The sequence below is a fragment of the Nansenia antarctica genome (genome assembly GCF_963989245.1).
Source record: "Nansenia antarctica genome assembly, chromosome: 16".
Taxonomy (NCBI): Eukaryota; Metazoa; Chordata; class Actinopteri; order Argentiniformes; family Microstomatidae; genus Nansenia; species Nansenia antarctica.
Window position 1 is genome coordinate 18,360,715 of NC_137686.1, and position 16,843 is coordinate 18,377,557.

Below are 16,843 nucleotides of genomic sequence, written 5' to 3' on the forward strand. Positions count from 1 at the left end.
TCTAACTATGTTTTAATAAAATATTGAAGTCCCCCCCCGTCTTTGATTTTTCCTAAAATTGTGTTGTGTTGCACTTCCTATGGTTAAATATGGTATATGCATCTAAATGAAAAATACAGGCATTTATACCAATAATCGCCACCGGCTAGAATCTACCCGCATATAAAAAAGCATTAATTTCGAATCATAACGTTGTTATAATTGCTAGGCTAGGCAACGGCCAAAACAGGCACAGGGAGACAGCAAATTCGAAACGTCCTCACAGAATCACCTGGCCCCTGGCCACACCACACGCAAAGCGTAACATTTGCGACAAAATGTCAGCTTTTTTTATGACTGTATGATAGGGTGATGTTGGAGCACATCCGAGATTGTACAGTGGCTGAAGCGCCTGGATGTCTCAGTTGGGGGTCTGCAGAAGGCCATTATTGCTCTTCTGTGTCTTCTGGGCAATAATACCTTTCTCACCTCGACATTGTCACGGAGCCGTTTTCAGGAGGTCATGCGCTTTCTGCCCTTTGATAAGAAGGAGACCCGGCGCTCCCAGTTGACCACTGACAGGTTTGCCCTCATGGCTGAAGTGTGGGAGATGTTCAGGCAGAGCTGAATCTCATGCTACAAGCCAGGGCAGGACATCCCCGTGGACGAACAGCTGCTCCCGACAAAAGCCAGGCGCCGGTTCACGGAGTACAGGCCTAACAGGCCTTCATGCTTGAGCTGGCCCAGGAGCTGACCCGGGCAGAGTGGATGGCATCAGAAGAGAATATTTGAGTCTCAGAATAGGCGAGTCTCCTTGCCTCTTGTCCACGCTGGCACAGAAGAGAACAGGAGAATGACCTGTTTGGTGAAGCACAATGCAAACAAAACCTCCAAGCCAAGTGTCTCAAGTGCAGTAAAGCAGCCTGCGGAATGCCATAGGCATGAACTTCTGTCATTTTCCACTTTTTGTTTTTGATGCCTATTTGTTCCGTTTTATATACAGTATATGCTTTTCTTTTCTTTTTTCTTTCTTATAAGATGTCTAATCTTTGTGAGAGAATTTTTGTTTAGTTTTGTTCTGTTTGGAGTGCTTGCTATTTGATTGTGTCTAACCAACATAAATACCTTAAATGTATATTTGCTGTATTGATTTGTATGTAAATGTGGATTTAAAGGTTTACAGAACAAAATCCATTGTAAAAAATATAATTAAGCTAACAAAGCGTGGCTTGTGGTCATGTTTGTATTTAATAAAGTTTATAATTGAATGCATTTTTACTGTGTTGGTCTGATTCCAAAACGCATGAACCCAAGTCTGGTTCCTAAAGTACAACAATGACTACAGGCAAAGTTCTGATTGAGATTTATTGTTTTAAGGATGAATGAGGTCACAATAGTTCAGGTCCCTCGGTTCTGTCCAAGTTTGGTTGGTTCATGTTTCAGGACAACATGTAGTTTCCGTCTACAGCATTATGGCACAATACAGTGAGTTTACTAGAGAAATGCTTTTGCATTTGAAAGTGATTTCTGCTTTTTGAAGTTGCAGAAGTGTTCACTATTGCAAAACATACTCAGTAGAACTTCTTGGCAGTGACATGTATGGGAATACTATCTCTGGGGAGAAAATAACCGAAGATAATTGCAAGCACGCCCTTTTTTACTAGCAGAACCAAATGACGTTCATGGTTTTCTCATGCTGATCACACTGGTACATAAGACTTTCTTATTGCTCATTCTTCACGTTAATCTTTTATTAAATTAATATAACTCTCACTGATTTACCACTTGTTTATCACATAACTCTGTGCCGAATCATGAATAGGTTTATTGGTAACGGGTGTGGGCAATCAATCAACTTTTCAGAGTGTCTTGCAAATACAAATTATGTAAACGATGGCGCTTGAACTACACTGTTTATATTGCATAACCCCGTATTATATTAATACAACTGATCCTCTGAGATTGTTTGGTTAAAATATTAATATTAAAATATTTCTGTAAAAGAAATGTAAAAAAAAAAAAAAAGTACATACACAACTTTATAAATGTTAATTTACGAAAACTTTTTACACAAGACAAAAAGCACAAGGTACAAAAAAAGAGGGAAGATATATAGACTGTCGAATATATTAATGACCACAACTGCTTTGTGTTTTCTGTTACTTTTGGTACGACGCTTCTGAAACAATGGAATAAAGATTGTGATTAAGGATACTGTCACAACATACTGAATACTTTCCCTTATATGCATACATCTTAAAGCTTGATTTGATAACAAAAACACTACACTCAGTTGAACAGTCAAACTGCATTGATCACACTGTCCTACTGTATGAGAGACAGTCTTAATCTTCCTAAATGCATTCCTGCTTTCTGATTGGTTATGGACATACTGTATGTCTGTGACAAGGTCCCGGTTGTGTGATTGGCCCATGGCAGCTATCTGCTGGCCTGTGGAGAGTAGAGGAAGATGGCGCTGAAGGTGGAGAGCATCTCTCTGGACTCTGTGGTGGCTAGCTGTCCACTGGTCCTCACCAGCCCCACGCGGTCCCCTTTCTTCAGGGAGAGAATGATGCTGAAGGTGGCAGTGCCTCCACAGGCACAGCTGCCGTCCCCTGTTTGGCTCCCGGCCGCTGAGCTCCACAGCCTCTGGACGCTGCGGTTGGACACGGACAACACTGCCTCCACGCGGTCGCCTTGTCTCGCGGTCAGAACCGCCGAGATCAGGTAGCGTCCAGCCATGGGCGCCGTGAAGATACCTGGAGGGGCGGACAGGGTGGTGAGGTGTGTGGTGGAGAACACTGTAATAATATAGTATATGCCATTTAGCTGACGCTTTCATCCAAAGCGACTTACCGGTACATTGCAATGAGTGCATATGTTACGGTACATGTGGGAATACGGTACATGTGGGAAAACTAGGGTTAGGGTTAGGTGCTAGGGTGACTTGGTACATGCTGGCATGTCTAACCCTAACCCTAACCCTAACCCTAGCACCCTAGCACCTAACCCTAGTTTTCCCACATGTACCGTATTCCCACATGTACCGTAACACATACATTTTTCAGTATATATGGTCCCAGCAGGAATCGAACACACAACCTCAGCGTTGTCAGTGAACCATGCTCTACCAACTGAGCCATAGACGACCACTAGTCTGTCACAGACTCCAATGAATCCATAGGGGCATTACTATGATCCCATAGTAAATGTGTTGACTGTTCGGAGGAGGGGGTGGGATGATGATACTGTACAGTTGGGTCCTGTACCTGTGTGAGGGTTGTAGTGTCCTCCGTCGTTGACCAGCACCCTGTTGAAGCGGATGGCGCCAAACTCTCCAGAGAAGGTCTGAAGGGTGAGACCGGCAGAGAAGGAGAAGGGGTCTGCCAGAGCGGTGTTCTCTAACGAGGCTGAGAGACACAGGCCAGGACAGACAGACAGACAGACAGACAGACAATCAGCAGGGTTATGATATCATTCACACAGCACAAAGGCCCTTTCTCAATGGTTAGAATTTACTCGATTCTTCATGTCCTCTCCTCTGTCCTCCACTCACCTCCTTCTCAAAAAAGCAATATCTCAGGGGAGGAACCTAGGTCTTCTCCTCCAATGCATTTTGAGTAGAAAGTGAGTGGAGGACAGAGGAGAGGACATGAACCGTTGAACCATTGAGAAAGCATCCATTATGTATTGGAATTGATTTCTTTAGACAATGTAGACATGAAGGACATGATCATAAAGAAATTGAGAATGTAAATGTCAACTTCTAGAAAATGTCTTTTTCGTATAAAAAAACCAAAAACCTGGCAGTTAAGTACAAGATGACGCATGAATATTTTTTTTCCAGCATCTAATAATAACATTTTCCGTGTGCCTTGCTATTTTGGAATGTGGCGTTTTTACCTGGTGTAACAACTAGGGTTTGAGATGCTGCGTTCCAGGGGACTTTTGCAGCGGCTACAAGAGATAGGACAGGTGTTAATTTTCATGTTACACTTAGACGCATACATACAGTATATACTGTATATATATATAGACAGTGTTGTGACACCTTTATATTTAGTTTAGAAAATGGTGTGACAACCATAATTCATTAATGAAATGTGTTAAATGTTTTCCCACTGTTTCCATTGAACAAATCATGTGAATGATAGCTCTTGAATATCAATGCTTCTGCTTCATGTGAACATTTACCTGGCATGGTCTCAGGCTTGAAAGACACAGGCTTAACAGGAGGGTACCCTAAAATCAAAAAACAAACAAATAGACATTCACTTATTCATTCACTTTATTATCAACATTTTTGACTACTTTGACTACATTTTTGACTACTTGAACCGCAAATCTTCAGCCTTGACCTACGGTAGGTTGTGCCACAAGACAAAAGACACTACTGACTACTGATTACTGACCTTTGTCCTCCTAGTCTGAGGTAACACTTAATGACTCATTAAGTCAATGACTCACTTAACGACTCTAAACCACTGACAATGAGTCATCATCAGCATCCTCATCATCCTCCTCATCAGCCTCATCAACCTCATCATCATCAATGTGTCATCACCGCTCACCTGGTGCTCCAGCAAAGCCTTTAACAGGCATGGAGTCCTCTGATTCCTGGGCCTGCCTCACAGTCACCCTACGGGGGAACCCAGGGGGCCCTGCCTCTCCCGTCTCCAGCACTGGGCGTCGTGGGACCTGGACCACGGTCAGGATGGGCTGGCCCGGCTGGGCGGGTGGACTGGGCTGCCGGGGGATGGTGGGCTGGCGGTGGGTGTTGGGTTGGAGGATGATGTATGGCTGCCTTGGAATGGCCGGACTGGAGTGGCGGGGGACGTAGGGCTGCCTGGGACTGGAGGGGTGGGCGGTGGCGGGAACTGTCCGGTGCGGGATCAGGGGGATGTGGATGATTCTGGGTCGAGACTGGGTTGTTTTAGTGTCATGTGGAGAACCAGGTCTTACAGGCATACCTGCGAGAGGAGAGAAAGAAAGAGAGAGAGAGAGGGAGAGAGAGATAAAGAGAGAGACACAGCAATTGAGTTGCTTGTGCAGTTAAATATCACAGGTTTACCATAGAGACAAGCATTCTGAGAAAAAAGTTCAATCATTCTGACACATCATATCTCACCATCAATTATAAGCATATGTTATGGAAAAGGACGGTACCACAGTACAACAGCAAACGCCTGCCATTTTACGACCCGCCCATAAAGCCTTCTTTCCACGTTTACCCCACATCCTCTCTCCCTCATGAATCCATTTAACGATTCCTAGTTTCATGTTGGTCCGAATGAGTTTTTGGAGCACTGTGCTGCGCATTAAACTGGTGCCATTACAATCCTCCCAAGAGCAAACTAGCCTATGTGAAATGGTACCGTTAAAATGCACCAACCATGTTGGTCCATGTAATGTTGCGATGACCTGTCTATGTCTCTGTAGATCCTGTATGTACTGTCTTGGTAGTTACCTGGTTGCAGCTGTGATACAACAACATTATTATTGTCTAATGTGAACTTTTATTTTAATCTATTCTCTTTTTCCTTTTTTAATGTTATTACTATGCCAATGTAACTTTAGGGCCCTGCAGGAAATGTTCGGGGTTGGGTGGGGGGGTGGGCAGAAATGTATAAAAAAAAAAGAAATGTAAAATGTTTAATCATATTGTACTGTGTAACTTTTGAATAAAAATACTTGGAAAAAAAAAAAAATGCACCAACCAACCCCAATGAGCTACTCCCCATCACCTGGACCTGGGAGTGGTAAACAGAGATGGTGTCTGGATATAGCCTTTAGCCTGAGGGTAAAGTAGTACAGACAGACTCAAACAACACCACCTATTTTGTGTCTGCCCACACTACCTGTGAGACACATTCCATTACACTGTGTACTGACTCATGGCTGGGGTCTGCAATCATATTCCCTTAGGGTACAATTGGATACAAAGACGTCTCCACATCTTCACTGCTCAGTGCCTTGTAAGACTACTATAATGTCATGTACATAAGAACCCAGTCACATCAACAACAACGAGTGTTTTTTATAGTACAATAAGTCATCATTCGTGTTCCAAAACATTTGAATTGAATTGATCGTGTTGCGGGCACAAGGCAGAGACTTTGGAATATTGTAATTGTATCTGAATGAGAAAGCGAATCTCCATTTCGGCTCTTTGTTTCCCTAGCGAGGATGGGTGTTTGTGTTTGTGCATATTTCCCATGGTTTCTCAGCCTGTGTCTCACTAAAGGGGAACCACAGGGTCCCCACACACAGAGCACTGCCTTAGTGATGCAGCAACACCACCAGATGTTCAGTCTCACCAGGACTGAGTCAGAGGGGTGGAGGAGGGTGCGTGTGTGTGTGTGTGTGTGTGTGTGTGTGTGTGTGCGTGTGTGTGTGTGTGTGTGTGTGTGTGTGTTTGTGTATGTGTGTGCGTGTGTGTATGTGTGTGTGTGTGTGTGTTTGTGTGTGTGTATGTGTGTGTGTGTGTGATTACTGTCTCACGCAAGGATGGATTAGGGTGACTCTCTGAGTGTACAGTATGAGTATGCTCTTAAAGTGTCTGAAATGACAAACACCCCTATACAGTACAGTACACCACTGAATCTGAAAATAACAAAATGTGTAAGCAAGGGTGCAACTTTTCCAGCATAATATGGTATCAATATAATTTAATATCACCTCGAGAGGCCCAGCAGGGTGTGGTGTGTACACACACACACGCACACACACGCACACACACACACACACACACACACATGCAGACACACACAGTGTTATTAATGGGAGTATGTTGTGTGCAGTGAGGGCCAAACTGTGTCTCTGAGTCTAACTCTATTTTGAAGATTTCCAGATGGTCCCTGGGCACTCAGCACCAGGGCCAGCACCCAGATGGGAAACACCTCACCTTCAGAGTTTATCGAATTCTGCGGAATGTCTATGAGGTGTGGAGTCGCAGTGCCTTCGTAGCCTGTCTAGTTGGTTTCGTAACACCTATACACACTTCTAAAAGCTTTTACTGAATGCATTCAGTGGTAGTGTTGTGACGTGTGAGACAGTGTCAAGTTAGTATTTCTTTACTTTCCTTTCTCACAGCCCTCCTCATTTTTCAAAAGGCGAAAAGGTTACTGCCAGACAGTTCTGTGTGTTTCACTACACGACTTGATTTCTCTCCGGTGCAATATAGAGCCTGTGACCCGTGTCAGATGTTGATCCATGAAATCAAAGGACAAATCATTTTTTCTTGGTTCAGTACAACTGCTGCGCTATTTCCAGCCAAGGGCATGTCTGTACTCAGATACTTAAGGGACAGGAGTCGGGGAGGGGAAGAAAGAGATAAGAAATAGAGAGAAAGGGGGGGGGGGGGGGGGTGGGGGGGGGTTCCCCTGGCATTCTCAGATGGAGAGATCCAACAGACAATTAAGGGGCAGGAGTGGAGGGGGGGAGAGAGAGAGAGAGAGAGAGAGAGAGAGAGAGAGAGAGAGAGAGAGAGAGAGAGAGAGAGAGAGAGAGAGAGAAAACTAAGAGACACACACACAGAGGTAGTCAGAGAGAGAGAGAGAGAGAGAGAAAAACAGAGATAAGACAGAGAAAGAGAGAGGTCCCCTGGCATTCTCATATGGAGAGATCCCAATCAGCCGGAAGGGTCTGAGGGTGTGTGTGTGTGTGTGTGTGTGTGTGTGTGTGTGTGTGTGTGTGGGGGGGGGGGGGGATCTGGGGAGTGATCTGGGGAGTGATCTGAGATGGGATGGGATCGGGCTAGGAAAAAACACAGGAATCCGATGATTAATAATAATAATAATCAATATTCTAGTAGTCAGAGCGTGCCGTGGGACAGGATATGAATCCCTCCATGCTAAGACTAAAGCCTCAATTTCCTAATTCTCTTAGTTTACGACATAAATGTTTATTTAGTAGTTGAAAGTTCAAGTCTCCCCCCGATTGTTATAAAGGCCTGTGAAACATCAGCGTTGGACACGGAATGAGGCAATAATACACTCGTCATCGCTCAAATGCAACTCCCTTCAGAGAGCAGTGGTGAGACGTGAACACAGTATACAGGACTGAGAGTAATGCAGATCCCGTGGTGGCAGGCTGACTTCTCTGCCTGAAGCAGCTGGGTGGTTTGGTGCCAGCATTGTGCAATTCAGTAGTGCAATTCTGATTAGCCAGGCCTGGGATGAGTAAGTCCCCAGCTATTCCGGACAAACCTTTCAGTATTGTAGTTACAACACTTCATCTGTTTGCAGCCTCTCCTCTGGGTCGGTCGTCATGTGACTGTGGAGGCAAACTTGGTCGATCGGAGAGAAATATCGCTTCTGCTTTTTCTTCCCACCACACCCATGGAACAGAGATTCTCATGGATACATAAGGGAGATGTTATAGCCTACAGCAGAACGTCTGTGTGTTTTGAACATTCTTCTGGAACTTTGGCACAAAGTAGATACAAGATGCTATCTTTTTTTTGTTCTGACTTCAGACTATTGTTAATTTATAATAGAGTGAGCCACAACTCCAATGGCAGTATGAAAACTAACAGAGTAGAAGACGGATGACGAATGATACAAGGAGAGGGGGAAACCCAAACACGCTACAGAGTGTGCTGTGTATTTACTTTAAGGATAAGTACGGTTTCAATGGCGCTGTGTGGAAGTCGAGTCTTCCGTGTGAGGGTATCGTTTGACAGGCAGAAACAACGTTCCATGTTTGGTTTATATAAAGGGGGATACAATCCCTCCCGACCATTATGTTACCCCCCTGTACTCCTCTCCTCCACCCCCCTCTACCCCTCCACCCGTTCCCTTTCTCCCACTCTCAACACACCCCTCTCTCCCCCTCTCCACCCATCCCCCTTTGTCTCTCTCCACCCTGCATGATGACGTAGCCTGAGCGGAGCGTGTAAAGACAGGGAGCCTCCAGGGACGGGGCCTCCACTCGTGACATCACAGTTGAGCATGGAGAGCATCTGGAGAAGGGTGTGGAGCCCTGCTTCTCCCCTCCCCTCCCCTCTCCTCCCCTCCCCACTCCTCTCTCCTCTCCTTTCCTCCCCACTCCTCCCCTCTCTTCTCTTCTCTCGTCACTTCTCCACTACTCTCCTCTCCTCTCTTCTCTCCTCTCTCCTCTCCTCTCCTCTCTTCTCCTCTCCATTCCTCCCTCCACTCTTCTCCTCTCCTCCCTACTCTTCCTCTCCTCTCCTCTCCTCTCCTCTCAGCTCCACCAACAGGCTCCAGCAGTGAGTCAGGCCTCTAATGAGGACCAGACCCTCACATCAGGCTGAGGTCACACTACAGGAACACAGGAACTGAGCTATGGGGTGGAGGGTGGAGGGTGGAGGGGTGGGGCGGTGAATGGGGGGAGGGGGTGGGGTGGAGGAGCAGGGGTGTGCTCATCTATAATGCCGTGTTATGAGTAGGAAAGAATAACCTGTCACGTGAAAGACAAGCTGAGGACCACACAACCCACAAAACAAGTGGGAGACATGGGAAACCTAGGAGGAGGGCTGATAAACGGGAGAACTGATGCATGATCACTTCTCAGTGAGTAAATCACTAGGGGAAAGGGCTGTCGCAGTTTAAAGAATGGATTGGTAGTGAGGGGTCAAGTCAGGCTGTACATCTTGAAAGAAACACTAGACACTTGGCAGATGGAAAATATGTAATAAATAAACATAAACTGTTTAAAAATGGAGGAGGATGTCCAATAGGGGCCTCCCAGAGCCCCGGCATATAGAATGACATACTCAAGGCAGGCATGCGAACTCAGTGACCCCAACATGGCCCCCGTTCCCACAGCAGCCCTGAGGGCATACGTGAGGATTGGACCACCCCCCTGCTTAACCCCGGGAAAGAGCACCTTCAAACTCCATTCATGAACGGAAATACGCATGCCTGGATATTGTATCTGCAGCCAATACATGTATGGAGGGAGAATTCCATGGCTATCACTGTATCACAGTTTATGTTGATACAGATGTTTGTTACAAAAGACTCTTATAAGGAGGTGAATGTGGAACACTGAGGCAGTATTGTATTTCTTTCCAGTCACGCTTTAAAGCCAGCCCCCCCCCCCCCCCCCCCCCTCTGTATCTCTTAATGTATTACCTTTGCAGTCTTAGCCCTTTGCAGAATAGACCTAAATGGCCTCTAAAGGGAAATTACTTAAAATGGCATTTGACCAATTCTATTTCTATGGACAAATCTCATCTTAACAACAATAACAATTTCACAGTGATTTTTCTCTTCTTTTTTTTTAACTTGATTTCTCAGAGGTCTGTTCTGTTCTGACTCAGGAGACAAATTACCCTCCATGCCTTACTCACAACATTCCAAAAATGACGTCAGCCTCTTACTCACCTGCCTCTTTGGCAGTGACGTCTCTGAGTACGTGCTTGGCGACTCCTGCGAGCTGCGTCTGGAGGTTCTGCAGATATCCCTGGAGGGACCTGATGTCTACTGTGTGGGTCCCCAGGGTGGTGTTCATCTTGCGGACACAGTCCCAGAGCCCGGCGACGTGCCTCTCCAGTCCCTGTTTCAGACCCCGCACGTTATCAGACACCCCGTCCAACCTGCCACACACCTTCTCCAGCCTGGTCACGCGTCCATCCACCGCCGACACACCATTAGAGACTCCCTGCGTGTTCTCTTTACACTTGGTGAGCTCCGTGGTGACCTGGATACTGAGCTCGTTCAGTCTGTCTCTCAGCTCCTCCACCTGGTTATTGTTGCTTACCTCTGCACCTCTGCTAGGCACTGTGCCCTCAGGCGCCCTGTCTGGCGTGGTCGTGCCACTCTGGCCAGCCTGACAACATGTGGAATTCAGCCTCTGGACATCGAGGCTGTACTTGCTAAGAGAGTCCCCTAACCCAGTCACGGCCCCAGCCAGACCCCCTAAATTGTCCTGGAGGGAGATGAATCCCCTCTGGAGGTCCTCTACACTCTTAGTGCTGCGCTGTTGACCAAGTGACTGCCTGTCAACAATGTCCTCCAGTTCTCGAAGCTTGTCTGAGTTGCCAGTGACTTCTGTGTGCAAAACGTCCAGGTCATTCCTACACAGTCTCAGGTCCTTCACGATGCTGTCTAGACCTCCAGGTGTGGATGTCCCTGTGGATGTCCCTGTGGATGTACCTGTGGATGTACCTGTGGGCAGACCAGTGGACACACCTGAGGAGGTAACACCTGTACACCCTGTGGAGCACAGCTCCCCTACAGCGTTGACCTTTTCATCCAGCCCTTGGAGGATGAACTTGTTGTAGTTGACCTCGGCCTGCATGGCGTCCATGGAGTCCCCAAAGATCCCAGGGAAGGAGCTGTTGCTTATCTCAACCAGCATGGTAGTGAACTGATCCTCCATGGTGTTGAAGCGTTCCTCGATCAGCTGCCGCAGCGCTGCCGTCTCGTTTGCCAGAGCGAGAGTCAGCTTCTCCTCGATGTAGAAGCAGTGCACTTCCGCGTTCTGCTCCGTCACGTTGAGCCGGGCCTCGAGCTCCTCTAGGAAAGGGGCGTACTCGCCCTCCAGCTGCGGAGAGGACAGGAACGCCAGCTCGTTGTCCATACGCATGTTCAGGATGCGGTGAGCCTCGGCCACGCGCTCGATCTCACGCCACAGGTCCTTGAGGTCACCCGGTTGGAGGTCGTCTTCCCGCTTGCCGAGGTCGGTCTGCCGTTGGGTCCGGGCCGGCCCGTCTGAAGCAGCCATGTCCAGACGCAGCTCCCGTATCTCCTTCCTCAGACTGGCCTCTTTGGTGTCCACCAGCTCAGTCAGGTCGGTGTAGCATTTATCACAGCCATCGTCACAGGTCTTCTGCGCGGAAGTTATCTTGTCGTCACAGGAGCCCTGGAGCTTCGTCATCCGCTCCTCCATGCTCTGGTCCAGCTCCTTCTTCAGCTTCTCGAACTTACTGTCGATGTAGGTCTGGAGGACATCCAGGTCAGAGGGTGTGCCACCCTCCACAGGGGGGGCCTGGGACTGGGAGGTGTCCATCAGCAGGCGGATCTGGCCCTCATGGCCAGTCACTGTGCCCCTCAGCTCCTCCAGAGCCTCATCTTTACTCTTGAGGGCATCGTTCACATCATCCAGCCTAGCCATCACCTCCTCTATGCCTCGATCCCCCGGGACACCACCCCTGGTAGCCTGGTGGCCGTCCACATGGACTGCACTCTCCTCAGTTCCCCCCGTCCTGGCACTGTCTGGGGGTTGCATGTTGTTGAGGAGGGTGACCAGCATCTTGCTGGTGTCTTCCTGCAGGTCATTGCGCAGGTTGGATGTCATCCCTGCCATGGCTGCCTGGAGGTCCAGGACGGTCTGGGAGAGACGCTGCACCTCCCCCTCCAGAAGACGCACCTTATCTCCCCCAGCATGCCTCCCCTCATGGTGCCCCGTCTCCCTCCGCTCAGGCCCTGTGATAAGAGGACAGAGCTGTAGTCAACACCTCATTGGATTACAGAAGCCCATACATTAAGTTTCCCCTATACATGTGTAATAACACTGTAATTACTGTGTAACAACATTGTAATAACATACTGTAGGTAATTACATGGTATATAAGGAATTAAACCGAATAGGGTTGTCGAATAATGAACAGGCTACAAGTATTATGGATGTTAGTGCAGTTTCTTACTCTGTGTGTGTTTGGTATGTCCTGGGTTTGGTTGGGGATACGCTTGTGCTCCTTGTACTGTTTGCCTGTTTGGAGATGCCTTTAGATCTTTACAGTCTGGACCTTGGTGACCCGGGCAACACCTCCACTGCAGCTCTGTGACAGTCTTGTACGCAACCTTGTAGGAAGGTCGGAACCGAGTCCGATACCTTGGTTAGAGGGAAAAACATAACTTTTAAATGTTTTGGGCATGTCAAACAATTTGCAAGATGTGTCAGAAAACGTTTTGCATTGTTTCTGCATAATGTTTATTCCATTGCTAAAATCTATCTATCTAATCTTTGTTGATCATTTTCCTTTGAATAAGGATGGGGTTAGGATTAGGGTAAGAAACCCTGTGCTTGGATATAAAAGGGAAATTAATAATTTACACATCCTGGTAACCTGAAATGACACGATCTTGGGGCTTATCTATCGTGTCAGCCTGCTGGGTAATCTCCATCACATTTCCCTTTCCCAACTCCACAGCAATATTTCAATTTTTCTGGCAAAGTCAAACTATTTGCAAGAGGGAACAAAAGATGACATCACTTTCCTTTAAGGGCAGGGGTCATGTCACGTGTAACATCTGGACGTTTGATTATACATGAAAACAAGGACTGACATCCTTTCTGATAACACTGTACTACAACACTACTCCAAAGACTAACAAACGGAGTGAGAGACTGAAAAGTAATACCTTGTTGAACAAAATTCACAGATAAGACCCCAAAAGAGGTTATGGTTGTTGTTGTTTTTTGTTTATCGATAAACAGAAACCTGTAAGCCACTGACTTGGTAACACTATACAGACAGTAGCTGATATCTATGATATTGACAGAGTAACTGAGGTACTGTAGCCTTTGAAAGAGGGGATGGAAATAGACAGTGTCCTGTCTGCCAGGCGTCTTCCCTATCTCACATGGAAACTTGGGTTTGTTTCTCTGCGACCTGCTGCCTTCCAGAATATTTTCGATTTCCAAGAGCATTTTCCACAGCACAGAGCAAGGTCACTGACTCCCACTAATAATTAGAGTATCACTCCCTTATCCATGTGGTGTGAGTTCTCCCTCGTAAAAGCTGCTGTGAAAAACTTATAAGACAGCGGTTGAACACCAAGCCCAGGCGGAGAATCAAACAAACACCTCTACGTACTTCGAATTATAAGTAACAACTGCAAATTCATGAATGTTTTACAACTTGTGACATTAACAGCAACAACACACCCAGTGACTTCCTCTTGTGAAATCATTGTCATCATTCACTTAATTGCTTTATTGCAAATGTGTACAGCACTGGTATCCTCTTCTTTGTGTTGTATTTAATACATTATTCAGTCTAGCAGCAGACAAACCACATGAGGAGTGAAACCCAGGCTCCCTGCTGAGTAAGCTAGCCTATGACGAATGCAAAACAACAATTTTCAATTGTTGTCCAAACTAATGTTGGAGTGGTTCCATTTTATGCATAAACAAACTTTTAAATTACACAGCACATGTTGGCTTTAATCATTTCAATAATTAATCAAACGACATTAATAAAAAACGGACGTCAACTAGGCGACTTTCATGTTTGGATCTATGAGTTGGTGTGGTGGGGTTATTGGTGTGGTTCGCCGCTTCCAGTCAGACGGTCAGTGGAGACGATCGTCAACAGACACGGGACGTCCTGCCTCCCCCACCCCACCCATCCCGTCTCCTCTCCCGGGATACTTACATCACTTGTTGCTCACAGTCCGGCTGATGCATCGGGCATGGGGCCACCTCGGGCTCAACGTAACTCTCCACATTTCCTTGCACTGTACAACTCACATTCTTATGCACGACATACGCACACCAATTTCTGTAAGGAGAGGGAGAGAGAGAGAGAGAGAGAGAGAGAGAGAGAGAGAGAGAGAGAGAGAGAGAGAGAGAGAGAGAGAGAGAGAGACAGACAGAGAGAGAGAGACAGAGAGAGAGACAGAGAGAGAGAGAGAGAGAAAGAGAGAGAAAGAGAGAGAGAAAGAGAGAGAGAGAAGTTTTAGAGCTAGAGATAATTCTGTATTATTGTATTAACAGATGATTCAACATCAGGCAAAAATAACAGTAGCTATCTCAATGGATGCGTCATTGTACATTTCTTTCGATAATTCAATTAGGCCCTAACATAATCTGCTTTTAGACACGTGGAAACATATCGATGCTCATCCATCTCGGGGATGATGGTGCAAATAAGCAGTCTGTCACATTGTCGCGCTCCAATGGATGTTATTATTATCACAATCCTCATTTGACAAGATACCGTTATCCCGCTACATTTAGACCCACTAGGCAAACAGGCCTGATAAGAACCATGTACAGTCTAATCCACTTCAACCTCCTGAATTGTAAACAGAGCATCATTCTAATCATCAGGCCTAAAGCTCACACCGAGGGTGCAGGGGAAACGTCCCGTTACTCTTTGACCTTGCAAATGCGTAATGCACAGTGCGCAATTTTAGCAGGTCCTCCAATTCTGAAGCACAGTGTTTGGCTAATAACTGCGAACTAATGACACATTAGTCAAATAAAATGTAAAAATTCAAACATCAAATCACACATGAGAGATTTAGTCTTAAGTTTATCAAATGCAATAGAAAGTATTGTAATGTAAATGCAAATGTAAAAGTATAAAAAAGTATAAAAAAGTATAAAAAGTATTTTTAAAAAGTAACAACAAACTTAAATTGCACTGCACACTGGCACAACCAACTCTTCTAGCAGACTACAGGGGCAACTTTCAGGATGCCTATATAATAAGTCAAATCGATAAAAGAGTGGCTCATGTCATGAAATGAAAACAAAACAGGTTCCTTACCTATTTCTGTGCCTCTGTCCCGCTGCCGCTCCAGTGTATGCAGAACCTTGGAACAGATTATAGTTAGGCGGAGACCCGCAAGTAAGATGAACGTTTAATACTAGTGTGAAAACCGTCCATTGCAATCCATAATCTCCTCGTTTGAACTTCATTGTAAAGAAAAAAGGTTCAATTAGATACGAAACATTGACATGAAAAGTTGGGAAATTATCCTGCTGTAGCCTATGTGCAATTCCTAAAAGTTTGTTTGCAGTCAGTGTCGTCCGTTGACAGGCTAAAAACGGACTAACTAACTTTGGGGGAAGTCGCAGAGATCAGCCCAACTGTTGTGGGTTGGAATGACGTTTTCGTTCATCAGGGGTTTTACCCCCTCCTCCCAATGGATAGAAAAACCCCACCAAAGCGCCCCGAAATGCCCCACAGGCTTTTAGATGTTTACAGCTGCACAGCTGCTATTGTTTTCTGAGACAACGTGCTCTGTCTGGAGAGAAAACCTTAGCAGAGTTTTCTTCCAAAACGCTCACTTTTATTAGGATAATCAAATAAAAACCCCAGGGTCACTTTGGAGCGGTGAGTATAGGCTGCCAGGAGTGCTTTTTGGCCCATAGTATCAACATGCCTTCACGAAATAGGATTTGCAGGAAGAGTTGATCACGTTTGTTTATTTGTCAGAAACCAGGCAGTAATTAACACCTCGTTGATCAATAGTAAATGGCTTTCAAGTTCAGTGTTGTGCCTCTTGTGTGTAATGACAGAGAGGAACATGCTGCTGCTGATGAAGAATGAATGAATGAATGAATGCATGAAATGAATGAATGAATGAACGAATGAATGAATGAATGAATGAATGAATGAATGAATGAATGAATGAATGAATGAATGAATGAATGAATGAATGGAATGAAAGGCTTTGAATGTAAAATACACATAGAGTTTCCTTAGCCATTTGAGTACAACAATACACACATAAAAATGCACGTGAGTATGCCTACTCCATATCATGTAAATGTGGCCTAAGGTATGAAAACACTGAGCAGGCTATCACAATACACAATCATATTGCTAAATATTATGAATGGACTGGATGGGCATCATCATAGGCATAACTGATGGTCAGCTACAATAATCAATTTGATAAAGAATGTCTTAGTGTGAATGCATAGCAATAAACATGCAGTGTCAAGACCAGTTTTGCTGCGCTTGGGGCAGTGTTAGTGGAAAAAACAACACCCTGAGAAAAGTGTGAAGTGAGCTAGAGTTTTCCACTTAAACTTCACTGTGAATGAAATCATTTCTCAGAGAGCAGCTTAAGCAATTTCCTGTCTTGCTAGGCATGGCGATATCTCTCCTTTCCTCTTTTCCTGATCAGATAGTCCTCTGTCTCTGTTAACATAAGAG

At 45.7% G+C, this 16,843-nt stretch overlaps 1 protein-coding gene across 1 annotated transcript; it reads right to left on the reverse strand.

The window, feature by feature from the left end:
• Positions 1–1,344: 1,344 nt before the first annotated feature.
• Positions 1,345–15,617, reverse strand: emilin2a (elastin microfibril interfacer 2a). The gene is made up of 9 exons (XM_080546640.1): positions 15,446–15,617; positions 14,327–14,452; positions 12,593–12,780; positions 10,329–12,371; positions 4,551–4,949; positions 4,174–4,221; positions 3,883–3,936; positions 3,249–3,389; positions 1,345–2,738 (listed from the first exon to the last, which is right to left on the reverse strand). The coding sequence occupies exons 1-9, from the start codon at positions 15,595–15,597 to the stop codon at positions 2,419–2,421; spliced, it is 3,471 nt and encodes a 1,156-aa protein (XP_080402766.1). The 5' UTR covers positions 15,598–15,617; the 3' UTR covers positions 1,345–2,418.
• Between the last annotated feature and the right edge of the window lie 1,226 nt (positions 15,618–16,843).

Bases quoted from the DNA above. Each gene is read 5' to 3' on its own strand.
- emilin2a (XM_080546640.1), bottom strand. From the start codon at position 15,597: ATGAAGTTCAAACGAGGAGATTATGGATTGCAATGGACGGTTTTCACA. The intron at 14,453-15,445 runs GTAAGGAACCTG...CTCTCCTTACAG, and splicing joins GGACAGAGGCACAGAAATAG to AAATTGGTGTGCGTATGTCG. The intron at 2,739-3,248 runs GTACAGGACCCA...CCGCCCCTCCAG, and splicing joins ACACTACAACCCTCACACAG to GTATCTTCACGGCGCCCATG.